The 26,066-nt window shown below is 45.6% G+C and overlaps 3 protein-coding genes across 3 annotated transcripts in view; all 3 read left to right on the forward strand.

Annotated features, from left to right (window-relative positions):
• Positions 1-26,066, forward strand: part of LOC107075989 (butyrophilin subfamily 1 member A1-like) — a 179,330-nt gene that overhangs the window by 54,436 nt on the left and 98,828 nt on the right. The window lies entirely within an intron of this gene.
• LOC138238195 (E3 ubiquitin-protein ligase TRIM39-like) lies at positions 5,805-15,088 on the forward strand. Its single transcript, XM_069188242.1, has 7 exons — positions 5,805-6,428; positions 8,921-9,088; positions 9,215-9,374; positions 10,141-10,200; positions 10,745-10,777; positions 11,253-11,279; positions 14,383-15,088. The coding sequence occupies exons 1-7, from the start codon at positions 5,838-5,840 to the stop codon at positions 14,928-14,930; spliced, it is 1,587 nt and encodes a 528-aa protein (XP_069044343.1). The 5' UTR covers positions 5,805-5,837; the 3' UTR covers positions 14,931-15,088.
• On the forward strand, positions 21,442-25,956 carry LOC138238280 (fructose-bisphosphate aldolase A-like). The gene is made up of 8 exons (XM_069188418.1): positions 21,442-21,590; positions 22,018-22,229; positions 23,128-23,182; positions 23,429-23,589; positions 24,047-24,130; positions 24,696-24,870; positions 24,966-25,165; positions 25,600-25,956. The coding sequence occupies exons 1-8, from the start codon at positions 21,479-21,481 to the stop codon at positions 25,693-25,695; spliced, it is 1,095 nt and encodes a 364-aa protein (XP_069044519.1). The 5' UTR covers positions 21,442-21,478; the 3' UTR covers positions 25,696-25,956.

Below are 26,066 nucleotides of genomic sequence, written 5' to 3' on the forward strand. Positions count from 1 at the left end.
AATAATGGCTTTAAAACATTTAACATTTAATAGCAAATAAGCACATAAAAACAAAAAAAGAAGTCAGATTAAAATAAGTTTTGAGTAATTATTTGAATTTGTTAGTCACGTACTGTAAGTTGTGGATTCTGAAAATTCAATTAGGTATTAGATATTATTCAAATAAAAGTTGTGAAAATACTCACATTTTACCTGCACATTTCTGTTAAATTGATGGTTTTTGAAATAGACATCATCCTAGGGGGCTAAACTACCTCTGTATGGGAGTAAAAAAGCCTTGAGATGTAGATGTTATCGTATGGGAAGCCAGTGAACTCACGTCAGGACTTTGAGTTTCTGTGTTCTGGTTAGAACCCTACTGGCAGCATTGAAGGGTCAACCTAATAATATGGCATCACACTAGTCAAGCTTCAGTCTTAATATGGAGTGGAGATTCTTAATTAGCTTAATTATAATAATTAATCAACTTAATAATTAATTTATCCATGTTTCTGAGATGGAGAAAAGAAACTCTAGCCACCCACTTCCACTGCAAATCAACATGAAGGTCAGGGGGAAACAGTTCACTGAATTACAATATTTTGCTTTGTTACTGTGATGCTAACAGTGTGATCAGCTATATTAAAAGGGAACTGTGACACATCACGATGAGCTCTTTTTAGGCCCAGTGATAAGGTCTTTGGCTTTGTTTATCTGGCAATAGTTAATAAGTGGCATTCAGTAATTTGTGGTTTTCCAGTGTTTCATTTCATTTTCTGAAAGCTAATAGACTTTTCTTCGTGGTGCTCAGGGGTGCTGTGAAAACCTTGCTGGGGAGTGCAAGTCTGTACCGGCCTTTGAGAGAATTTCTCATTTTCATAACAAACTCTGAGGGCCTCAGTTTCCTCCTGTGCTGAAGGATTGAGTGCTTGACAATTCCAAACCAGATCTCAACACGGCAGTACGTGGCTCTAAGTTGTGACGTGATCCTTCGCCTTTGATCTGCTTTCTTTGCAGTCTGAAGCACATCTTCCCACATCACCACACAGAGATAATAATGCCAACAGGAAATGAATTATGTCATCAGTGAAATAGGGGCTCACATCGTCACTTGTTTCACAGTCTTCCTCTCTTTGACCTGATGTGTATAAGTCCTTACATGCAGCTTGAAACAAAATGAGAGCAGCCAAGTATGGTTCTCACAGTTGTGTGCACTTCCTCGTCTGTAACTTTGACTTCAGCCTCTTTTTCTGTAAGCTCTGGTATTTGTGTGTGAGAAATGTAAGCATTAAGGAGGCTGATCTGATAGTGGCTTTGACCTCACTGGTAAACCTCCTGGTTGAGAAGACAATACATGTGTTTGAAAACATTTGTGGCAACATTCAAAGATGTGCTGTTTTGCAGGATGACAACGGAAACTTTTGCTACAATCTTGCAATCCTGTGTCTGTTGGTTTATTCCCAGTTGCTTTAGAGATGGGCTTAACAACCTGTAGAGAAAAGGTGCAGAGCAGTGAACATCTGTAGCTCTGTGTTCTTTAGTTCTCCCTGGCAGACTTGCATAGCGTGATCTACGTATGAGCACTGTGAATCAGGGCCCAGCTGTGGTCACTCTTGGTGGTACATTTAGAGTTGTAATAACCATGTTTCGTGAGACAATTTTTTAAACAAGACATGGTGTGATCATTTGTCAAAATTTCAGACACCAGTAATGGAGGCTTGTTCTTTCCCCCTCCTGTAGTACTGAATTTATATTTTCTGCCATTACATTTTTGTGACTACCCCTCCTGTTGCATCCAAGTAAAGGCTCACTTTTTCCTTCCTCCTTAGATGGGCACCTAGAATTCCCATACCCTGTTCTGGGTAAAGATGGGCAGCAAAGGGGTCAACCTGCAAACCCTGTATACATCCGGGCCTCTGGACATGGTCTGTGTCTCTCTCATTATCTTCTGGGTCAACCTTAATTCTACTGTCATATCACAGTGAAGGCATGTTCACTGAACCCCGATGACATCATTTCAGGACATCCTGTGTTAGTGAGATGGATAAACTGAAGCTACAGTTTCAGCTGCCAGGGTTCTACTGTGTGAAACAGTCAGTGTGAGACTCTTGGGCGTAGTTGTGAAAAAGCTTTTAACTCATTAAGGTCACCCCCCATCCCAGTGTATTGCCTATGAAATGATGCCATATTCTAAGAATCTTTAAAAACTAAAGAAAAGTTTCACAAGTCAAAGCAAGACCGTGAAAGGTCAAGAGGCCTGCCTACTGTGTAAAACACTCAGTTGAGGCCTCTGGGTGTGGTTGTGTAGAAGCTTTTGACTCGTGAAGAGCCCCTCCTATCCCAGTGTATTTCCTGTCTAATGGTGCCACATCAAAAAAAAATCATACAGAAAGAAAAGTTTCACAAATCAAAGCAAAGCTGTGAAAGGTCAGTCTTCTGCGTACAACATTTACTTTGAACATCATGAACGCTGTTTTTAATAAGCTCTTGAGAACAGAAGAGGATGTTTCCTGCTGTCAGCAGTAATGTGTACGTAGTTACCTGAATGAATTCAGCACATAAAGAAAAAGTTTCAGAAATGAAACAAAGTTTAATTCCCATCTGTTACTATCCCTGCCTCCCGGCAACGGAGGAGGCAGAAGTAGGCGTAGCCCCTATCCGTAGCCCCTATCAGTTTTCCCATTCACCACCACACCCCCGTCTCATCCTACTTAAACACCTGTCCTTCCCTACCTCGTTGCTCAGTATTGGTTTTCCCTTTCGAGCTTCCTGGTTGCGCTACTCCTACTTCTACCTTGTGTTCGTCTTGGCTTTCGGTTTGCGGTTTTTCTCTTTGGACTTCGGCTTTTCGGATCTCGGCTTGGATTGGTTACTTACGCTCTGTTTCGGATCACTGGCTACCCCTGGATTATCGGATTGCTCTACTGACTACGACTTCGGATCACGCTTCGGCTTCGGTACTCGTTCCCTTTCGGATATCTGGCTTCCCCTGGACTCTCAGCTCGTTCCTACGATTACGGTTTGCTTTCGGATTACGGCTTGGCTTTGTTCGCTCCTGCAAGTGGGTTCACTCACTGGTTTCGGTCCCTCTTACCGAATCCTTAACACCATCCTTACAGGCTGGATAATTGGAGACTAGATTAAGTTTCTCTTTGTGCTATTTAGGTGCGTGAACACATACTGAGCAGTATTTCTCGCATTGTGAACGTATGCACACAGCGGTCCCACAGTATTCCAGTTGGCGTGCAATTGCACAACAATCAAAAAGCTAAGGTTTATAAAAAGACGATTAGCTGACTGCTAACTGATGTGAAGGTTGTGAACATTTTTACAAATTGTGATCTTTAAAATGTGTCTGGTTTGAAGGCTTTATGTGTTTCCCTTGCAAAGGTATTGACAACAGAATACTCCCGTGTGGGAAGAAAAGGTGTCAAAATGACTACAGTAAGTGAAGGTGTGAAAACACTCACAAATCATTTCATGCACGATGCAAGTAGTTTTCTATCACTAGGAGGTTTCGTGAAACAGCTCTTGACATGAATATGGAACTTTGAGCTAGCTGTACCGGAGTCAGGAGTCCCTCCATGGAACAGTTTGTTACAAGGGTGGGGGTGGTTGTTAATTGGACTAAGCGGGCTTGTCTGGGTTGTGGGTGTTTTTCCTTTGCGGGACTGTGTGGGACTGGTGTGGTGTGTTAGGGCACTGGTGTGTAACCAGTCAGCACTCCGTCAGCAAGGGAGCTCTGAGAGTTTGAAGCCTGCTGCTGGACTCCTGGAGAGAAGGAGGGTGGAACTTTGGTCTGCTAAAAATAAAATAAGAATATTTTAGATGCTTGTTGGTTGTAAGGCAGTGTTACATTGTTTTATTGATTCTGGGAGGAGGGGTTATGTTGGAGAGCTGGGATTTTTTTTCTTCTAGGTTTGTTTATTTCAATGTAGCCAGTTAGTTGCGAAGAAGATTTTTTTGGCATTGCCATCGTTGTTGTTTTTCGGGAAAGGGATTTGTGAAAATGTGTGATCGAGAATAGCTTCTCTTTAAAAAAACAAAATCTTCCCAGAGTTCGAGGGAGATAAAAACACATTTTGAATTGGGTTTCATGATACCACTAATCTTTGTTTGTGAGGTTAATGCCACTTCTGGCTGAACCGTCATGGCACTAAGGAGACTGTTGGTCAGCAGAACTGTGTTTTACACTCCTCACTGTCGGTATTCACACGTTTGTTTATTCACACCTGAAGAAGCTTCCTCAGCCTCTTTTTCTTCTGAATAAAACTTCATCTTCCTGCAGCCTACACATGCTGACGCAACTCCCTGCTCAAACTTTTCTCACTTATGTTAATTCATGTACAGATGCAGCCATTCAAAATGCCGGGCGATACCGCATTATTTTCCGGTGCGCTGTACGCAGTCTACCGCGAGTTACCGGTAAATACCGCGAGTTACCGTAAATTCTCCTATAATACAGCAAGTAAAATAATAGTATCCGGAATTTCCGCAAGGTGGAGCTAATAAAGCTCAACCTCTCATGTTTGAGTTGTGGCCATCAAAGTCTTTAACGAAGACATTACTAATTGTATTTATAATAAATGACCCTGGACAAGCTGTAAGAGTAAACTCAAAGTATTGCCCTGGTCCACATTCTTTTTTTCATTGACCGTCTTTGTAAAAGTAACACCACAGCATTTCACAATCACGCATTTGTTTCCAATCATGCAAAGTACAGTGATTCACCATGCCTTTCACATGCACATAAAAGAGATTGATTTAGGAACATAAACATATTACTCTATGCAAACTGTACTGTATACAGTATGTATATGTATATTTAATGTCTTTACTGTGCCCGTTTAAACATTGAAGATTTATATGGAATTTTACCACTGAAGGGAAATCTTAGTACATGAGCATAAAAAGAATAGGAGCATACTGTAAGGCGTGTGAAGGCCATAAACGATATTAATTTTGGAACTTAAACATACAGTATATGGCTGGTCTCGGTACTTTAAAGAAAACATACACACCAGTATTCCATTTCTCCCTAAACATTTTAAGCATCGAAGTCTTTAACTAACGTTACACCGGAGTCAACAAGCACACCTTTAGAATTTGATTAAAAGGGAATATAATATGGAATTGCGTACCTAAAGAAATTAATAACGATTTAATTATATTCATATACCGCAACACAAGAATAGTACACGCTGTACATTGTCTGTTGATAATGTTTCTGTAGGGCTTTTTCAGCACTCTGCATGCGACCTTGCTGGTGGCGCTGTGGGTTAGGTTCTTAACTCCGACATCACATGCTCTGTGTTTGAATCCTGCTGGAGCCGTGACTTTTTTTTTAACAAACATTTCTTTGAAAAAATAAAACGTTTCCCTGGCTCAGAGATTAAATAAAACTTCACTCGCACCAAACAAATTTATATTTCTAAATATCACAACATGATCGAATTTAAGTCATTTTAATAACAATGAATAGTCACCTATGCATTACAATATAAACATTTATATTGATTTAAATCGCGTTTTGATTGAAATTGCAAACGCATGTTTAAATATATGTGTTTTTTGATTCACAATCAGACTAATGCAACATAAATCGATATCTTTGTCTTCTAAGTACCTTAATAAACTTTCAGCATAGCTTTCTCCCCGTTTAGGTTTATTTTTCTTGGGATCTTGGGATCAAACGTGGAAAGATTAGATTGTAATCGTAATCGTTTTTTTTATAACCGCTAATAACCCTGCAGATCCAGGAAATGTCACTCAGAGATCAGTTTTGTTTCATTAGAAACAGCCTCACTGCAGCTCCGTCTCTACTGCTCCTCTCTGTGCAGCTTTTACTTGTTAGAAAAATGGCAGAAGGCACTTTTCCATTTTCTCAGGACCAGTTCAGGTGCTCAGAGTGTCTGGATTTGCTGAAGGATCCAGTGACTCTGCTCTGTGGACACAGTTACTGTAAGGGCTGTATTAAGAACTGCTGGGATCAGGAAGATCAGACTGGGATCTACAGCTGCCCCCAGTGCAGACAGACCTTCACCCCAAGACCTGATCTTCACAGAAACACCATCCTGGCTGAAGTGGTGGAGAAACTGAAGGAGACAGGGCTCAGTGGTCCTCCTCCTGCTCACAGTCCTGCTGGCCCTGGAGATGTGCTGTGTGATGTCTGCACTGGGAGACAGAGGGGAGCTGTGAAATCCTGTCTGGTGTGTCTGGCCTCTTACTGTCAGACTCACTTCGATCTACACAATGAGCTCAATCCAGGAAAAAAACACAAGCTGGTTGATGCCACAGGACAACTGCAGGAGAAGATCTGCTCCACTCATGACAAACCTCTGGAGGTCTATTGCCGTACTGATGAGAAGTGTGTTTGTTATCTTTGTGTAATGGATGAACACAGAGGCCATGATACTGTCTCAGCTGCAGCAGGAAGGACAGAGAAACAGGTGAGGACTTTGAGTATGTATTTAAAGTGTCTAGTACAACATGTAAAAAGGATATGTAGTATATTTGGGGCTCCAAGTGATCTCTGGACTGTATTTACTGTATCTGTAATGCTGGATCTCCACTGCTGAGTCCTGCTCATGTACTCAGCTGTGATCCACACTGGTTGTGTCTCTGAAGTGTCTCCTGTTCTTCTGTCTGTTGTTCATTATCTCCTCCTCCTCTCCTTCACTGTTTCCCTCTTTACTGTCCTCTTGTAGCATCAATGAACCTGTACAACTGCACAGAACACTCAACACTTCTAGAACAGACTGCACCCACATTAATGCACACCACACTCAACACCTCTAGAACAGACTGCACGTTCATTAATGCACAGCACACTCAACACCTCTAGAACAGACTGCACCCACATTAATGCACAGCACACTCAACACCTCTAGAACAGACTGCACCCTCATTAATGCACAGCACACTCAACACCTCAAGAACAGACTGCATCCTCATTAATGCACAGCACACTTAACACCTCGAGAACAGACTGCACCCTCATTAATGCACAGCACACTCAACACCTCTAGAACAGACTGCATCCTCATTAAAGAAGTCCTACTTTAATTTCACCACAACTGTATGGTCAATAATAATAAACATTATTTTTATATGGGAACAAGTAATAGGTTTATTCCATGCTGAAAAAAAAGAAGAAAGAGAACACAACGTTTCGGCCGTGGAGCCTTCTTCAGGTGTGAGAGAGACAGGGCAGTAGGCAAAGGTAAAGTAGCGGGAGAACAAAGGTTGGGAGGGAGGAGGAGTGAGAGGCGGGAGCAGGGGACAGAAAGAGAGGCCAATCAAGAGGTGTGAAGTCAGAATGGGTGCAGAGAGGTGTGAAATGAAACTTCCAATGAATGGAGAAAATTTAAAAGAACAGTAATCGGTCGTTAAGGGAAGCGAGAATGTGTGATCCTAACTGCAGAATAATTTTAGTTTCGGTGGTCTTTCTGATGTATGAGTTCGGAAAACCGTCTTTGAGAACACAGACGGAGAGATTAGTGTGGTCGTGGCCGTCAGAGGTGAAATGAGAAACAATGGGCTTGGAGAGATCTTTAATCTTCACAGCCCTGACGTGTTCTCTGAAGCGGTCTCCGAGTCTCCTTCCTGTTTCTCCAATGTAGATGGCTGGGCATTTACTGCAAGAGATACAGTAAATAAGGTTGCTGGAGGTACAAGATGCTGTCTGGGTGATCCGGAATTGTCCTGAGGGGCCTTGAATGAGTGTGTATCACCTGCAAGTACACAGCCACCACCACACTCATTCAAGGCCCCTCAGGACAATTCCGGATCACCCAGACAGCATCTTGTACCTCCAGCAACCGAGAATCAGAACGAGAATCAGAAGCCATTAGAAGATCGTTAGTGACTTTGACCAGGGCGTTTTTTGTGCTGTGAAGTTGTTTGAAACCAGATTGGAGTTTAAAGAGGATTATTTAACTGAAATCTAGCAGCACATTCTAAAATTTTTGCAAGAAAATGTAATGAAAGGGTATGAATGTTGGATATAGGTCGACATTTGTTTAGGTTATCGAGACCCTTGATTCTTTTTTTTTTCACACAGGGGTAACAGCAGCAGCTGTGAAGCCACTGGTACCACATCAGTGCTCAAGGATTCATTTATTATACTGAGGACTATGGGGCAGAAAGCAGAGAAACAGGATTGAAATAAAGTGCTGGGAAGGGGATCTAATAGGCAGGTGGTGGATCTCAGACACATAAACCAGTGAACTGTGGTATAATCCCTTCACCTGCTTTATTAAATACAAGACTCACGCTGGGCTCTGCTGGAGTCCATCTGACACAGAACGTGTTTCATTTTGTCCTCTGAAATGATCTGAATTTTCCCGGAAGTAGGCAGGATGTGAGATGTGGTCGGACACAGGGTCTGCCTGGTCCAGAACCTCCTCCAGAGGTCAAGCACATTCAGCCACGGGGTCTCAACTGACTGCAGGGGAAACTAGTAGCAACAGGGCTCATCAGCACTGCTGAAATCCTCTGTTTGGAGATGCAGAGAGCAGTCAGGACACTATATTGAGATTAATGAAATCTGAAATCTCTAGATTATGTTTTATATATAATTAGAAACACGATTATTTCATTTTTACATTTCACTTCACATACAGATATGCAGACCCAGGTGTCAGGTGTCTGCTGCGCTGCACATGCTGCCGGTGTAGATTAGACAAGAAACAGGAGCGTGTCAGACAGGACCAGGAAACACATCTCGTGTGGATAAGACATCAGAGATACAGAGTGTGACTTTTCCAGGGTGACTCTGAGGGGTGTCTCTGTGATGTGATTCTCTTACAGCAGAAATGTCCTGAATGTCTCTCTCTTCATCCACAGAAGCAGGTGGGGGCGACACAGACACAAACCCAGAAGATACTGTGTGTCTCCTCCCTCAGAGATCTGCAAGCACAGCAGTACAGGACACTGACAGGTCACACGCTCTGAGGTCACAGAGCTGATCAGAGCTCAAGAGAGGGCTGCAGTGAGTCAGGCTGAAGGACTTCTAGAGCGACTGGAGAAGGAGATCACTGAGCTGAAGAGGAGAGACTCTGAGCTGAACCAGGTCTCACACACAGAGGATCACATCCATTTCCTCCAGGTAACATCACTGCTCTGTGACTCTGCAGTACAGAAGGGTGTCTCTCACACGGAGCTGCTCCTGGCTTCTCCCCAGGAATGTGTGTTGTGTTTGACTGGAAACTCCTCTTTCTCTTCCCTGCTGCAGGATTTCCAGTCTGTCTGTGTCCCTCCTGGAGCTGGAGACTCACCCAGCATCCCTGTCCGTCCACACTTCTCTCCTGAGGCAGTGAGGAGAGCTGTCTCTGGACTGAAAGAGCGACTGGAGGATCTCTGCAAGAAGGAATCAATAAAGGTTTCCACGACAGGTTAGTGGAGAAACACACTGATGTCTTTCTGGTTAACTTATAAATGTCACATTTTTCTCTTATATAGAGTTTAACTAAAGTTCAGGAGGGATGACAACAACCACGCTCAATCACTCAATCATTCCCAGCTGACAGTGATAAGCGATCACTCCCTTCGTCCTTCCTACACCGAATGTTGTAAATACCAAATGCAATATCTCCCTCTCCCTCGTGTGCGTCTTTTGCATCCAACCTCTACCTTGGTTACCTTGCAGGGGGGTCCTGGCCTCCTTGTGCAATGGCCAGGAGGTCGGCCCTCAGCCAAGAGGGTTAAGCCAAATATTCACTCCAATAGTTTCCCACACTTTGATTTCGGGGCGTGTCATTCCTCGTGAAATTGTTAATGGATTTTCTGTGCAGTGACTGTATGTATCAAAGCAGCTTATCAGTCAAGGATTCAAATTCTAGGTGAAATATCTTAAATTCTCTAATCTCACAAATCTTTATGACAGTAACTGTATTGTTATATTGTGCTGTATACAGGTTAACAGAAACATTTTAATAGGAGCTACGGGCTCAGTATAGTAGAACAGTTCTGTTACAACGTGTGTTAATTTGATTAACAGTGTCTGTATCTCTGTGTTCCAGTGTGTGTCTACGGTACCAATACAGTAGGACAGTCCTGTTACAATAGGAGCTATGGCCCAAGTGAAGAAGAACAGCTCTGTTATTCCTGTTACTCTGTTACTGCAGCCCTGATGAGACATTTCTCTGTGTGTCTCCCCAGTGACTGAAGTCTACAGTCTGCTGACTCCAGAGCCCGGGTCCAGAGCACAGCTTTTACACTGTGAGTCTGTTTTCACAACAGCTCCCCCCTGAAATGTACCTGGAGCTCAAACAAACAGCAGGAACAGTAATACATAAACTGATACACACTCTGACACACACTGATTCACACAGTGAAGCATACTGGTCACTGTGGGTACAGGTCTCTCAGTCAGTGATACTGGTCACTGTGGGTACAGGACAAAGATGACTGAGCAATGCTCAGTTCTCAGTATCACAGCTGGTTCTTTATGAAATCACTGCTCACTGCTGTGGATAGACTGTGTTTATTTCTTATCTCTCTCAATGGCTCAAGCACCAGACTCCAGGGTGTCCTGTGATGTGTCTGTGTGTCTTATTGCCTTGTGCTGCTCAGTCTTATTGAGTGAGACTCCAGTCTTACAGCCACTGCTGCTCACACTCACTGACACTCTGATCCACACTGCAGTGGAGACTGGGGATCCTGAAATGGACTGACTGCAGACTGTAGTATAAACTCTGGTATAATAACAGGTAAGAAGCAAGAATGGTCTTTAATACAATAAAGATCTACTTCTCCTCTGCAGATCCTGTGAAGCGAGTTCCTCTACCTAAATCACGTATGTACACAGTGGGAAACTCTGCTGACTGACTGTACTGACATCTTATGACCAGTTTGTGACTGTGATTAACAGTGTCTGTATATCTGAGTTCCAGTGTGTGTCTGTGATTAACAGTGTCTGTGTCTCTGTGTTCCAGTGGGTGACTGTGATTAACAGTGTCTGTATCTCTCTGTTCCAATGTTTGACTGTGATTCACGGTGTCTGTATCTCTGCGTTCCAGTGTGTGACTGTGATTAACAATGTCTGTAACTCTATGTTCCAGTGTGTGTCTGTGATCAACAATGTCTGTATCCCTGTGTTTCAGTGTGTGTCTGTGATTAACAGTGTCTGTATCCCTGTGTTCCAGTGTGTGTCTGTGATTAACAGTGTCTGTATCTCTGTGTTCCAGTGTGTGTCTGTGATTAACAGTGTCTGTATCTCTGTGCTCCATTGTGTGTCTGTGATAAACAGTGTCTGTATTTCTGTGTTTCAGAGTGGCAGTGGCTGTGCAGTGCTGCAGGTAGGTCTGTCTCTTCTTGATGACAGAGATGCTGTTTTAAGCCCTAGTGTCTGGGGTTATTGAGGTCTTGAGTCTATTTAGAAAGTCTATTTAGAGTGAGATGGTTATTCCTGGTGTGTAAACAGGAGATGTATTTCAATCTCATGTTTCTGTAACATCCTACGTGAAATCTCAGTGAGCTATGAAGATCATTCAAAGTTCCATGGTGGGAATTTTCTGTAGGCCTCTCTGTTGTCTGAGAAATGGCTTCTTCTCTTCACATATCAACCAGTCTGATGGGTCAGCAGGAAGAAACATTCAGGACTTAATCTGTCTGGAAAATCAGAGCAAAGGACACCTCTCAGCAAAATCATGTGTCCTTCTATAGTAGGAGAGAGGGTATCTTCTTAATTTGTTGTGAGAGTGAACGACTTACAGTGATTTATGCTTGGATACATTGTGGTAGAATATTCTGGTGTTTCTGCTCCACTGTCTCGTTATTGAAGGTGACTGGTACTGATTTAGGTGAAGTTGGAAAACTTGGTGTAAAGGGTGTTTCTGTTTGTGATTACTGTATTAGAGAGAAATGGAGTAGCTGAGAGGAATTCTCCTGTTCTGGACTTTTTGAGTTTGATTAAAGGTGGAAGAGTTCATCTGAAGAGTGAAAGTCTGAACAGTGGACTGTGCAGGCTTCTACTGAAGGGGACCAGCAGGAAATCTGGGAGAATGGGGGGGTTCCCTCTGCCAGAATTAATTACAGGACACTCGGATGTGCACATTTTAATGTGATGTGTTTACTGAGAGCTGTAATTTAAGGTTCATCGTTTGGTGCCACTACACCTGTCTGGTTACCTGTCTGGGGCAGATGCCTATAGCCACTACACCTGTCTGGTTACCTGTCTGGGGCAGATGCCTATAGCCTCTCAGTCAGGAGGTATTTATTTGGGAATGAGGGACTCTTACCAGAACAGGGGGCATATCTGTGTGTCCTGACAGAGCTCTCAGGTCCAGTCAGTAAGAGACTAGTAGACTGTTTCAAGAGTCTGAGACTCTTGCCCATCAGGTGTCTTATTAGTACTGGTAAGATTGGGGTGTTGGGGGTATTTATCCCCCACACAGCCTGTTACACAGTTTGTCCATTGCTGGCTTGCTGTTTACTGGGACCAACAGTAAGAGTGACAGGAAGCCAACAGGAGGTATAAGTCATCATAAATGTATTCCATTCAGTGTTTAAAGAGTGAGCAAACACCCTGTACAGGACATGTTTTTGCAGTTTCACATCAAGAGTAACAGACATTTGGAAATCTGTGTCAATTCTCTTTGTCACAGAAATGGTAAAAACGACACACGTTTAACCCTGGAACACTCACAGACAGCTTTCTGTACTTCATGTGTACAAGACAGGACATGTGCTCCTTTAGATTATTGTTTTTCCAGAAAGAGGAGTGTGACGATATTCTTCTGTTGTTAAAGTCAATGCTGCTTTACACAGGACAATATTATTGCATATATAATACCAGATATTCAAACAGTAGGCAGCATTGTTCACAAATTAACTACTGCATTCAAACACAATACTATCTCATCTAACCACAATAAATGCTTTCACTCTGTGACACAAAAAAGCTTCTGTAAATTTCAGTTACTCATGCCAGCACTGTGAATGGAAGGGGCGGTAGAGTATTGAGCTGAGAATTGCCCTCCTCTCAGGACAGGGGGTAATTAATTCTGATCTCTCTTTACTGACAGTATTTCAATTAAATGAAGTCAGTCAGTGTCTCTGTGGCCTGTTTTCCTCAGCTCTGACATGTCAGAGTCAGGTGCTTATGGTTAGATTAACAGGGGTATTTACTGGGACTGTAGGGCTCCTTTTACTGGCCAGGGGTAATAACCCAGTGGTGTGTTTCACTAAGAATGACACTGGAGTATCAATATTATTTCATTAGTCCCACCAGAGTGAGTGTGTATTGGGGTGTTTGCCTGTGATATTGGGGACCTCATTTCAGGACAGGAGTGATCTAGATGATGTCTGTGTTTCCAGACTGATAGACTTTCCTGTGAATAAGTCAGTGTTTGACACTTTGTCCTGTTCTACACAGAATAAGTGTCAAATATCAGTGGAAGATGTTGGCTTCAGAGCTGCAGTGTCCAGCAGAGGGCGCCCTCTCTCATCACTGAAATACAGGTGCTCTGAGTCCAGAAATGAATGTGGTGGTTTTATAAATTATGGTGGGTTTTCTTATATTTCACAAGGTTTTGTTCTTTCCATTATATTTTTTCTGTAAAAAAATAGCATTATGCAGGTTTTTATAAATTCATATAGGTAGCTGTGTCAGCCTTTCTAGACTCCAGGAGTAAAGAAAAGAAATAAGACCTGAGAGGAAACTCTTTGATTTTCACTAAATTGACAGGCAGACAAAGGGAGAGTGTTTATTCAGTATTAAGAATTAAGAATTAAGAGTTAATACTGCTTCCACTGTCTCCTATCAGAGATTATTATTCTTGTTATTTCTAGTTTAATTTGAATACTTTGGATTTTTTTTCACATTTTCAAAGTAAGTATGAAGTCCTTTATTTCAACAAGGTTTTGCTTTTTCCATTATATTTTTTTCTGTAACAAACAAGCATTATGCAGTCTTTGAATTCAGCACTTTTTTATTCTGCCTCATCAGGAAAATGGTCTTAGAGAAGATGAACGAGCTGCTGAACTGGGATTTGAAATAAACCGGTTTAACAGACAGGCTGTCCAGTTTCTTACAGTATACAGGTCGCTGTGGTGGGTTGTGAAGTGTTTGAAAGCGAGTGGTCGGGCTGTAGTTTCTCCTGCAGTCCGGTCGGTCCTGTGTTTATTAATAACGTTGTTTAAAAAAAATAAAGCTTCATCGCTGTGAAAACAAGTGTTTAATGTTTGTATTTAGAGGATATTAGGGATCACTTGCATGTGTAACACTAGTGAAACAGTGAAGAAGATGTCGTTTCTCTGGAAGGGAAGAGCAGTCATTAGTAATTGACTGGTGTTTCTCTCTCGGTGTGTTTGGGGACAAAGACATTTCACAGTCTGATGGAGTTGAGTTGGACTGTGATCGGCAGGAGCCTGTTGTGATGTTTGTGTTTTATTCCCCAGCTGCTGTGACTCTGGACCCTGATACAGCTCACTGTGGGCTCAGCCTGTCTGAGGATGGGAAGAGAGTGAGACAGGGACAGAGGAAGAGTCTCTCTGACAATCCTCACAGATTTGATCTCTATCCCTGTGTTGTGAGCAGGGAGGCCTTCACCTCAGGGAGACACTACTGGGAGGTTGAGGTGAATCGATACTGGAGAATAGGAGTGACCAGAGAGTCAGCAGAGAGGAAAGGATGGATCAGCTCCTCTCCCCAGCAGGGTTACTGGTGTCTGAACTCTGGCTCTGCTGGTTTCTCTGCTCTCACTGCCCCTGTGACCCCTCTCCCCCTCAGTCTGTGGCCCAGGAAGCTGGGGGTGTGTGTGGATATTGAGGAAAGGAAGGTCTCTTTTTACACAGTGGAGTCCAGAGCTCATCTCTACACTTTCACTGACATGGTCTTCGCTCAGGGGGAGAAGATCTATCCTGTCTTCTGTACGGAGGACTCAGATAAAGACCTTGAGCTGCTGCCTGCTGTCAGTTTGGAGATTAATCCCGTCACTGACTCATGAACACAGGCTGACTCTCTCCCAGCTCTCTGACCTACTGCTCATATTGGGAGACGGGTTTACTGAAAGGTAGTAAGATGATGTAATAAATATAATAGTAATTTTAGATGATGACGATGTTGTTTACAGTAAAGGTTTTAAACAGGGGAAAGCAACATGTACAAGAGAGGGAGAGATAGATAACTCGCTACCAGCCTGCTGTACTCCTGACCTGTAAATATCTCTGGAAACCCTCCCATGTTTTTTTTTCTAATTTTAAGAAAAACTTTTAAAAAAGAAATCCCGTGTGAGTGTCTCCTGTGCGCCGGTGACTGTGAAGCTGCCAGACCAGGGAGGGACCCGCTGACGTCACCACAGCCAGGAGGAATAGGGACTGTGACGCAGATGACAGGAAGTGGGTCAGGGTGTTTATGGGAGTTGTAGTTTGTAGGCAGCCCTGCGTCTGTGAGCAGTTACAGCCAGTCTAATACCCTGCTCCCCTTAGTCAGGGTTACATCAGCTTATTCTGTATTGTGTATTTTTTTGTTTTTATTGGGTTTATTTTTCCTGTGGCGGTTTGTTTAGTGTGAGAAGTTCTATTTGATTTCTGTCTCAGAGGGAAGTGCGGTATCCTTTTCTCTTTTTTTCCCCTCTCGTCTTTTCTATATTTTCGTTTCCAATCAAGTGTGATAATTGGCCAGTGAAAGCTCTGTTGTTCTTCATATGAAAGCCCAAAACCCTAAAATACCAACCCTCAAAATTTGTGGGATTCCATCCCTGCCCTTTAGCTATTTCTCTATACGGCTGCGTTAAGTTACAAATTGAAATATTAGACAAAGATAACACAAGTAAACACAAAATGCAGTTTTTAAATGAAGGTTTTTATTATTAAGAGGAAAAAAATCCAAACCTACATGGCCCTGTGAGAAAAAGTGATTGCCCCCCTGTTAAAACATAAATCAACTGTGGTTTATCACATCTTTGGAAAGCGGAATTCAATTTCTAATATTTCAATTTGTTTGATGATCTGAAACATTTCAGTGTGACAAACATGCAAAAAAATAAGAAATCAGGAAGGGGGCAAACACTTTTTCACACCACTGTATATGTTCAGAGTACTTCCATTTGTCCAATCTAGTATACCTAGATTGTCATTCATATTAAAAGATATGACTCCCAAGGGCAGCCCTCCTTGTAACGTGTGACGTGGTTTGGCAATACATACCCAGCACGAGCTCTGATTATTCCTTACTGACAGAAACAGCCTTTCTCCCTGATCCCTATGTTGTTCCGGGTCCCCTGTTGGACCCGCTTCTCTTACATCAAACAGCAAAATGGCAAAATACAACATCTTTAGCTGGTCAAATCTGCTTCTCTTGGAGAAGCTCTCCGACAGGGAGCGACGTGGATCCAACGGTCTTTCCCCTCCAGCCTGACGGCCGATGCAGTGGTCAGCAGCACCTTCCCAACGGGGGCTGCAAGGTGCCTAAAGGAAACTTCTTGACCCAAACCCACTCGCCAGGGAGCAGATCATGTCCTCCTTCTGGTTGTGTCCCCAGGCCTCCAGCACCCGGTCTCTGTCAAGAGCTGTACGTACTGCCACTGACAATCAGTAATTCAACTCAAAGTTCCTTTGGTTAAGTCTGGGCTGCCCTGTGTCCTGACAGCGCTAGAGAGCATCGTCTTGCAGGCCTGAGGAGCCTCCTGTAATTCCTGCAGCCGTTTGCCAGCATGCACCATCCTGACGTGGCCTCACCTTCCCTGTCCTGCTGTCCAGGCCTTAAGGCCGCCTGTCTTCGTCTAGGGCATTCCCCCTTAACCACCAGTGAATCACTTTTACAATGTCCCTTACACTTCATTTTTAAAGCACAATATTTTTGCAAAATTTATAATGGTTTTCTGTGTCTGGCAATGGCATTTCTGTAGTTAGCAATCAGCTGACACCTGTATTTACTGCACAGGACCTCCCACTGGTCATGTTAGTGGTCTGTCTTTGATGGTGTTGAGGTGCTGTATCCTCTGTGTGTTCAGGAAAGGAGAAGGAGGAGAACTCATAGGCTCACAGGACACTTCCAGGAGAGAAGCTGTGCAGGATGTTGCTCTGAGACTCCTGTCAAGATTCTGATCACCCAGTAAATAAACCTGTGAACTTTGGTTTTTCTGTTTTTTTGCCTAAATAATGCTTTTGAATATGTAGTAATATGGTTATACATTAATCAATGTTATACTCAAATAATTTTAAGATCAAAATTTTAATCAAGACTGATTGAAGGCTAATAAAACTAAATCATAATAAAATGATTACAGTATCTTCACATACATGATTTGTGTGTCTAGGAGAGAGCTGTAATCCGCTATGTCCACATGCACGCTTTGTGTATGCATTTGTTCGTTACCGGTTTTTATTTCTCTCAGTAATTACATGCTTTTTGTTTTCTTTTTTGGTCACCACGCGTACAGTTTTCTTCCTGCACATCGCTTTTACTGCTTCGGCTGCCTGCATATTCGGACGGCTTTTTCCACATCCAAATCTTGCTCTCTTAGCAACCTTCCCCTGAGTGCCTGATCTTTTATTACAGGGTCTGTTAACTCTCCACACTCACGTTTTGCTCCGTATTCGCTACTCAGTTAGATATTGATCCATCGTTTCACCTGGTTTCTGTGCACAAGTGGAGAATCTGTCTCTCATAAGTCATGTACCGATTCGGAAGGCAGTATTTTCACACGTATCCAGTATAACTTCTAACTTCACGTGTTCTCGGGCTTCAGACTGAAAGCTGTTCTAAACCTCCGGCGCTTCCTCCCCGATTATATGTAATAAAATGGAAAATTTCGTTTTATCACTTCTTTCATCCGCAACAACTGCCGATGAATACACTTCGAATCGCTGTTTAAATCGATTCCAGTTTCCAGCAGTATTACCTGAGGACTGCAGACTGGGGGCGGCTGGAACTTCTCCAGTTTCACCGGCGTTTTCTTCCCTTTGTTCAGTTTGCTGCAGCAGAACCGCTTCTGACACCATATCGTGTTTGGGGGTTCGTTTATATAAAAATATCTCCAACACAAGGAATGTGTTTTACTTATCTTTCTAATTGAACGGTGAGTCAGCAGTTCGCTCACGGGTCAGCCACCTGCGATCTCACGCACTAGCTTACTCCAGGGAGTGTCTCACAATTACTAGACCAACTAAAACACAAGGGAGTGTGTTAAAACTACCCATCATGACAACCCCTCTGTGTGTCTCCAGTGTCCAGCTCTCCTCTGTCCAGGAGCTCTGTAGTGGTCAGTCAGGGTGTGACGGAGGGACAGTGGTCCTGGATGACTGATCTCAAGCCTGTTCTGTATGAACCCCTCTGTGTCTCTCTAGTGTCCAAATCTCCTCTGTCCAGGAGCTCTATAGTGGGCGGTCAGGATGCATCAGAGGGAGAGTGGCCCTGGATGGTTTATCTTCAGATCACTCCTGTCAACATGAAACCTGGAGAGTATTTTGTATGTGGTGGCTCCCTGATCAGTAGTCACTGGGTTCTCACTGCAGCACACTGACCCAGAACTGTGAGTAACTACAACTCTACTTTACCCAAAATATTATAATAATAATAATTTCTTACACTTATGTAGCACTTTTCTGGACACTCCACTCAAAGCACTTTACAGATAACGGGGATGCCCTCCACCCCCACCAGTGTGCTCTCTCTCTCTCATTACAGGGTGACACTGGGGGCCCTGTGGTGTGTAAAGAGAACAACAGATGGGTTCAGGTCGGGGTTGTGAGTTTTATAACCAGTGAGAACTGCGAAGCCCTAAACACCCTTGGGGTCCTTACCCGGGTGCTCAGCTTCAGGCCCTGGATCAAGAAGAATACAGGTGTTTGAAGCTTCATCTAATGCTGGGGAACAGCGCCCCCTGCTGCTTCAGAAGCTCAGTGCAGGCTCTTCAGTTCAGATATCTGACTGTTTGTAACAAGAGCAGATTATCTGACCTGCTGCACAGTTCCTCTCCCCCTTCCGATCCCTCCCCCTGCGATTCTTGGCTCTGCTCTGCCTGCTGTGAGAGATCACTTGTCCTGAGACTCAATAAAGCTCCAGTCATTCACACTCCTGTGAACTAGCAAGGAGAGGATGACCTCAGGAATAGTGATTGTGTAAATTTTATCATTTAAATTATATTAAAGAGAAAAAATATTGCTGTGTACATTTTCATATTTAGCTATCATTACCACCTGTGTGTACATTAGGTATGTATTACATTACAGTAGTGTTATTATTTTCTGCTACCAAAATTTTCCTTTGAATTTTCTCTATGTGGATGTAAACCTGAAAGAGGCACATCATGTTCACAAGCTCCAGTATAATAACAGTTTAAAATTAATAAGTCTAAACAGCGTACAACTTAATTCTATAATTGGAAAAGGATGGTCCCTCAGCACTGACCAGGAATGGAAACCGGTGTTTTCTGGCAACAGCCCAACTGCTCCATGAGCCACGTTAAGCTTCATTGCTCCACCTGGTGGTTTTACAGAGCACTGCAGTCACACCACTGAAACTTTCTAAATAGCTGCGGTCTCCCGCAGCTGCTGGACTGTGAACTACTGCAGTCTCCCTCGCTGGCACCTGCTTTTATAAGAGACTCTGGGGCTCCTGTCTCTGTACACACCTGCACCTGCTTTTATAAGAGACTCTGGGGCTCCTGTCTCTGTACACACCTGCACTGGCTTTTATAAGAGACTCTGGGGCTCCTGTCTCTGTACACACCTGCACCGGCTTTTATAAGAGACTCTGGGGCTCCTGTCTCTGTACACACCTGCACTGGCTTTTATAAGAGACTCTGGGGCTCCTGTCTCTGTACACACCTGCACTGGCTTTTATAAGAGACTCTGGGGCTAATGTCTCTATACACCCCTGCACTGGCTTTTATAAGAGACTCTGGGGCTCCTGTCTCTGTACACACCTGCACCTGCTTTTATAAGAGACTCTGGGGCTCCTGTCTCTGTACACACCTGCACTGACTTTTATAAGAGACTCTGGGGCTCCTGTCTCTGTACACACCTGCACCAGCTTTTATAAGAGACTCTGGGGCTCCTGTCTCTGTACACACCTGCACTGGCTTTTATAAGAGACTCTGGGGCTCCTGTCTCTGTACACACCTGCTCCTGCTTTTATAAGAGACTCTAGGGCTCCTGTGTCTGTACACACCTGCACTGGCTTTTATAAGAGACTCTGGGGCTCCTGTCTCTGTACACACCTGCACTGGCTTTTATAAGAGACTCTGGGGCTCCTGTCTCTGTACACACCTGCACTGGCTTTTATAAGAGACTCTGGGGCTCCTGTCTCTGTACACACCTGCACTGGCTTTTATAAGAGACTCTGGGGCTAATGTCTCTATACACCCCTGCACCGGCTTTTATAAGAGACTCTGGGGCTCCTGTCTCTGTACACACCTGCACCTGCTTTTATAAGAGACTCTGGGGCTCCTGTCTCTGTACACACCTGCACTGGCTTTTATAAGAGACTCTGGGGCTCCTGTCTCTGTACACACCTGCACTGACTTTTATAAGAGACTCTGGGGCTCCTGTCTCTGTACACACCTGCACCAGCTTTTATAAGAGACTCTGGGGCTTCTGTCTCTGTACACACCTGCTCTGGCTTTTATAAGAGACTCTGGGGCTCCTGTCTCTGTACACACCTGCACCGGCTTTTATAATAATAAACTTTATTTTATATAACGCCTTTAAAGGTGGCTTCTCAAAGCGCTTTACAGAATGACAATAAATAAAAAGAATACAAAAGATAAAACACTATTATAATTATGCAGAAGAGACCATGGATGTTGGTACTAAGAAAAGCAGAGGGGTGAAGAATATAACCAGTTCAGTAAAGGCTTTTCTAAAGAAGAAGGTTTTGAGGGTAGATTTGAAGGAGTTGAGAGAAGGAGACTCTCTGATATCCTCAGGGAGAGAGAGTTCCAGAGCTTGGGGGCACCTCAGGAGAAGCCCTGTCACCCCTAGAGTGTAGACGGGCTTGGGGATGAGAGACTCTGGGGTTGTCTGTTTTCACACACTTGATAGTTTCATTGTTTTTAAGGAGGAAATGTGTTGCAGTTGTTGCTGTGATTGTGAAAGGTATAGGAAATGACTTGGCATCTTGTCTGAAGGCCTTGCCCTGTGTTTCAGTGAAGTGTCAGTGTTGACACTACAGGGCTTGGTGCCACAGAAGATTCTATCGAAGTAGGAGTAGCGATTGCATTGTGTTGAACTGCAGTTAATTGGCTATGTTGTCCAGAGTGAAGGGGCGCTGTTTCTCCCTGATCAGATGCAGGAGAATTACTAATGAGCTGCAGTACCTCCACTCTGCCTGTCCAGAGTGCAGGGGCGCTGTTTCTTCCTGATCAGCAGCAGTATCATTATTAATGAGCTGTAATTCCCCTGCCTGGCCTGCACAGAGGGGGCGTTGTTTCTCCCTGATGGGTAGCAGCAGTATTATAAATAAGCTGTTATTCCCCTGCCTGGCCTGTACAGACTGAGGGGGTGCTGTTTTCTCACCAGATTTCCCCTTCTGTCTCCCCCCCCAGTCACCATGCCTCACCAGTACCCTTTCCTGACTCCGGAGCAGAAGAAGGAGCTCTCTGATATCGCCCAGCGCATTGTTGCCCCTGGCAAGGGCATCCTGGCTGCTGATGAGTCCACAGGTAGGGGCGGCTCATTCGCTAGTTGGCCTGGTAATTGCTTAAAGAGCGGTAGAGCGTTGCGTTCCCTGTAACGTGTTGTGTGTGTGTGTGGATCTGTCTCTGTCTCTCAGTATTGGTTTGTGTGTCGGAAATCGATCAGTCAATCCCTCTCTCTCTGTCGCTCTGTCTCCCTCTGTCCCTCTGTCTCCCTCCATCTTGCGTCCTCCCTCTCTTACTTTCTCCCTTTCCGTATCTCCTACCTGCTGTGTCTCCTCTCTCTTCTTTCTATCGTACTTCTCTCTCTCTTTCTCTCTCACAGGCAGCATGGCAAAGAGGCTGCAGAGTATCGGGGTGGAGAACACCGAGGAGGACCTCCACTTCTCACTTCCTCTCCCCTCTCGCTGTGTCTCCTCTCTCACACCCTCGCTGTGTCTCCCCTCTCCCACAGGCAGCATGGCGAAGAGGCTGCAGAGCATCGGGGTGGAGAACACCGAGGAGCACCGCCGCTTCTACCGCCAGATCCTGTTCTCCGCCGACGACCGCGTGAAGCCCTGCATCGGCAGCTTCATCTTCTTCCACGAGACGCTGTACCAGAAGGACGACTCGGGCAAGCTCTTCCCCCAGGTCATCAAGGACAAGGGCATCGTGGTGGGCATCAAGGTGAGAGACAGGAGACACACAGAGAGAACCCTTCCCCCAGGTCATCAAGGTGAGAGACAGGAGACACACAGAGAGAACCCTTCCCCCCGGGTCATCAAGGTGAGAGACAGGAGACACACAGGGAGAACCCTTCCCCCCGGGTCATCAAGGTGAGAGACAGGAGACACACAGAGAGAACCCTTCCCCCAGGTCATCAAGGTGAGAGACAGGAGACACACAGAGAGAACCCTTCCCCCAGGTCATCAAGGTGAGAGACAGGAGACACACAGAGAGAACCCTTCCCCCAGGTCATCAAGGTGAGAGACAGGAGACACACAGAGAGAACCCTTCCCCCAGGTCATCAAGGTGAGAGACAGGAGACACACAGAGAGAACCCTTACCCCCGGGTCATCAAGGTGAGAGACGGGAGACACACAGAGAGAACCCTTCCCCCAGGTCATCAAGGTGAGAGACAGGAGACACACAGAGAGAACCCTTACCCCCAGGTCATCAAGGTGAGAGACAGGAGACACACAGAGAGAACCCTTACCCCCGGGTCATCAAGGTGAGAGACAGGAGACACACAGAGAGAACCCTTCCCCCAGGTCACCAAGGTGAGAGACAGGAGACACATAGAGAGAAACATGAGACACACAGAGAGAACCCTTCTCCCAGGTCATCAAGGAGGAGGGTATCGTGGTGGGCCTCAAGGTGAGAGACAGGAGACACACACAGACAACACTGTCTCACCCTCTGGGGGGGGACATACCCCAACACAACATGGACTGCAATGAAGGAGAGAGGGGACACTACTCTTGACACAAATTCATGGCCTCATCTGAGCACTTTAGGTCAGTGTGGTGTAATTGTGGGATTCACCTTAATTATTGTTAATTTTTTGTTCTATGTTTCCAAACAGGTTGACAAAGGTGTTGTTCCCCTGGCTGGAACTAATGGAGAGACCACTACACAAGGTGAGACTGGAATGTCCAGTCAGTGTGTCTGTATTAACCCCTCTCTCTCTTCAGTGCAGTGTTAATGTACTGGAGTGTCCAGTCAGTGTGTCTGTATTAACCCCTCTCTCTCTCAGTGCAGTGTTAATGCACTGGAGTGTCCAGTCAGTGTGTCTGTATTAACCCCTCTCTCTCTCAGTGCAGTGTTAATGCACTGGAGTGTCCAGTCAGTGTGTGTGTGTATTAACCCCTCTCTCTCTCTCCCAGGTCTGGACGGGCTGTACGAGCGCTGTGCCCAGTACAAGAAGGATGGCGCCGACTTCGCCAAGTGGCGCTGCGTGCTGAAGATCACACCCACCACCCCCTCCCATCTCGCCATCATCGAGAACGCCAACGTCCTCGCCCCCTACGCCAGCATCTGCCAGATGGTACGAGCCGGGGTCGGGGGTTAAGAGACACATTCAGTTCCAACATCAATTATATTTCTTTTCCCACTTGAATTGACACATCTGAGAGAGTTTACCCCATCAAATTCATTTTCCTAACACTTTCATTCTGACGTAGTTTTGTAGGACACATCCTGTACTGTCTAATGCAGCACTAAGTATGTTGAAAAGCACCCCTAGCTGGGGTGGAAACTGAGAGATTCGGCAATGCGTTTCTGAAGCCTTCCGCTTAACAGGTTTAAAAAGAAAAGGTTCCTCAAACTAAAAAAGTAGGAACTTCAACAGTCAAATCCCAGTGGGACCGGTGGGCCCTGTAGCCAGTTGGACGTACTGGACTAGTTCAGGTTTTTGATTTGGAAGCAGTGCATGTGCGTGCGCGTCAGTCTGCGAGCTCTGCCCCAGCCCGTGTTAACGCAGTGCCGTCGTGTCTGTGCTGCAGCATGGCATCGTGCCCATCGTGGAGCCCAAGATCCTGCCCGACGGAGACCACGACCTCAAGCGCTGCCAGTACGTCACTGAGAAGGTGAGAGAGTCGGGGCGCGGGAGGGGGTGAGAGAGTTGGGGTGTTGGTGCGTTATTGTGCTACCCCTAGAAGTGGTCTTACAGTGAGCTGCAGTTCCCCTGCTGTGCCTGAGCACCATGGGGGCGCTGTTTCACACTGGAATAATTCCTTTGAGCTGCAGTTCCCCTGCTGTGCCTGAGCACCATGGGGGTGCTGTTTCTCACTGGAATAATTCCTTTGAGCTGCAGTTCCCCTGTTGTGCCTGAGCACCATAGGGGCGCTGTTTCACACTGGAATAATTCCACAGCTGCAGTTCCCCTGTTGTGCCTGAGCACCATGGGGGCGCTGTTTCTCACTGGAATAATTCCACAGCTGCAGTTCCCCTGTTGTGCCTGAGCACCATGGGGGTGCTGTTTCTCACTGGAATAACTCCTTTGAGCTGCAGTTCCCCTGCTGTGCCTGAGCACCATGGGGGCGCTGTTTCTCATTGTAATAATTCCACTGAGCTGCAGTTCCCCTGCTGTGTCTGTTCCTCGGTGAGTTTGTCCGCTTGCTGTTGTGACAAATGTGGCTGCTGTGCCTCCAGGTGCTCGCCGCGGTGTACAAGGCCCTCTCCGATCACCACGTCTACCTGGAGGGCACACTCCTGAAGCCCAACATGGTGACCCCCGGACACGCCTGCACCCAGAAATACACGCCCCAGGAGATTGCCATGGCAACGGTCACCGCCCTGCGCCGCACCGTGCCCCCCGCTGTGCCAGGTCAGGGGTCGCGGGAGTGTGAGGGGGGTTACATTTCGAGGGTGTGGGGTCCGGCGGTTGTGTGACGCCCCTCTCTCTCTCCCTCTCTATCCCAGGGGTGACGTTCCTGTCCAGTGGGCAGAGCGAGGAGGAGGCCTCCATCAACCTCAACGCCATCAACCAGTGCCCCCTGCACAAGCCCTGGGCCCTGACCTTCTCGTACGGCCGCGCGCTGCAGGCCTCCGCGCTGAAGGCCTGGGCAGGCAAGAAGGAGAACGCCAAGGCCTCCCAGGAGGAGTACATCAAGAGAGCAACGGTACTGACCCACTGACTGACTGACTGACCCACTGACTGACTGACCACTGACCCACTATCTCACTGACTGACCCACTATCTCACTGACTGACCAACTGACACGCTGACCCACTGACTCACTGACAGACTAACTGACGTTCTGACACACTGACGGACCAAGTGACGCAGTGACTGACCCACTGACACACTGACACAATGACATGGAGGAGAGCACCAAGCCCTCACAGGTACTGACACACCGACTGCCCCACTGAAACCTGCCACAGAGAAACAGATCAGGACCGCTTCCTGCTTTTTAAGGAAATAAGTGCCCTGGACAGTCGATCAGTGAGGGTTTCCCTGGGGACCAGCAGTGAAGCCAGGTGGAGGGGCAGTCTGCTGCTCGGACACTCTGTACTGAGCCGGTGCTGATATCTGTCTCTCCCTCTCTCTCAGACTAACAGCCAGGCTGCGGTCGGGAAGTATGTTCCCACCGGAGACAAAGGCGCAGCCGCCGGAGAATCCCTGTTCGTCGCCAACCACGCCTACTGAGAACACTCCACCCCTGGTGAAGACACGCCCCCTGCCGTGACATCATCACATGGGGGCGGGACTCTCAAGGGGAGACGTGGCGAGACGGACAGCGCCTTCAGCCAATCGGGCGCCTGCGTTTGTGTAGTTAACTGTGCTGTCCTGGTAGTTGTAGACCCTTCTGTGTGATGTGACTTCCTGTTCCATGTTGTGCCTTCTCTCTCCTTTTTGCCTCTAATATTGGGGGAAAAAAATAAATAAAGGTAACCCACAAATGCTGGATTTTGAGTTTATGGGGAGATGTTGTCAAATTGTTTTGCTTCTGGAGCAATAAGTGTCTTTACTAGGACAGGAGAACTTACCCCTGTCTCCTGCGGTCAAGTGAGCTTGTA

The sequence above is a fragment of the Lepisosteus oculatus genome, chromosome 4, assembly GCF_040954835.1.
Source record: "Lepisosteus oculatus isolate fLepOcu1 chromosome 4, fLepOcu1.hap2, whole genome shotgun sequence".
NCBI lineage: Eukaryota > Metazoa > Chordata > Actinopteri > Semionotiformes > Lepisosteidae > Lepisosteus > Lepisosteus oculatus.

Bases quoted from the DNA above. Each gene is read 5' to 3' on its own strand.
- LOC138238195 (XM_069188242.1), top strand. From the start codon at position 5,838: ATGGCAGAAGGCACTTTTCCATTTTCTCAGGACCAGTTCAGGTGCTCA. The intron at 6,429-8,920 runs GTGAGGACTTTG...GGACACTGACAG, and splicing joins CAGGAAGGACAGAGAAACAG to GTCACACGCTCTGAGGTCAC. The intron at 9,089-9,214 runs GTAACATCACTG...TCCCTGCTGCAG, and splicing joins ATCACATCCATTTCCTCCAG to GATTTCCAGTCTGTCTGTGT.
- LOC138238280 (XM_069188418.1), top strand. From the start codon at position 21,479: ATGCCTCACCAGTACCCTTTCCTGACTCCGGAGCAGAAGAAGGAGCTC. The intron at 23,183-23,428 runs GTGAGACTGGAA...TCTCTCTCCCAG, and splicing joins TGGAGAGACCACTACACAAG to GTCTGGACGGGCTGTACGAG. The intron at 23,590-24,046 runs GTACGAGCCGGG...TCTGTGCTGCAG, and splicing joins ACGCCAGCATCTGCCAGATG to CATGGCATCGTGCCCATCGT.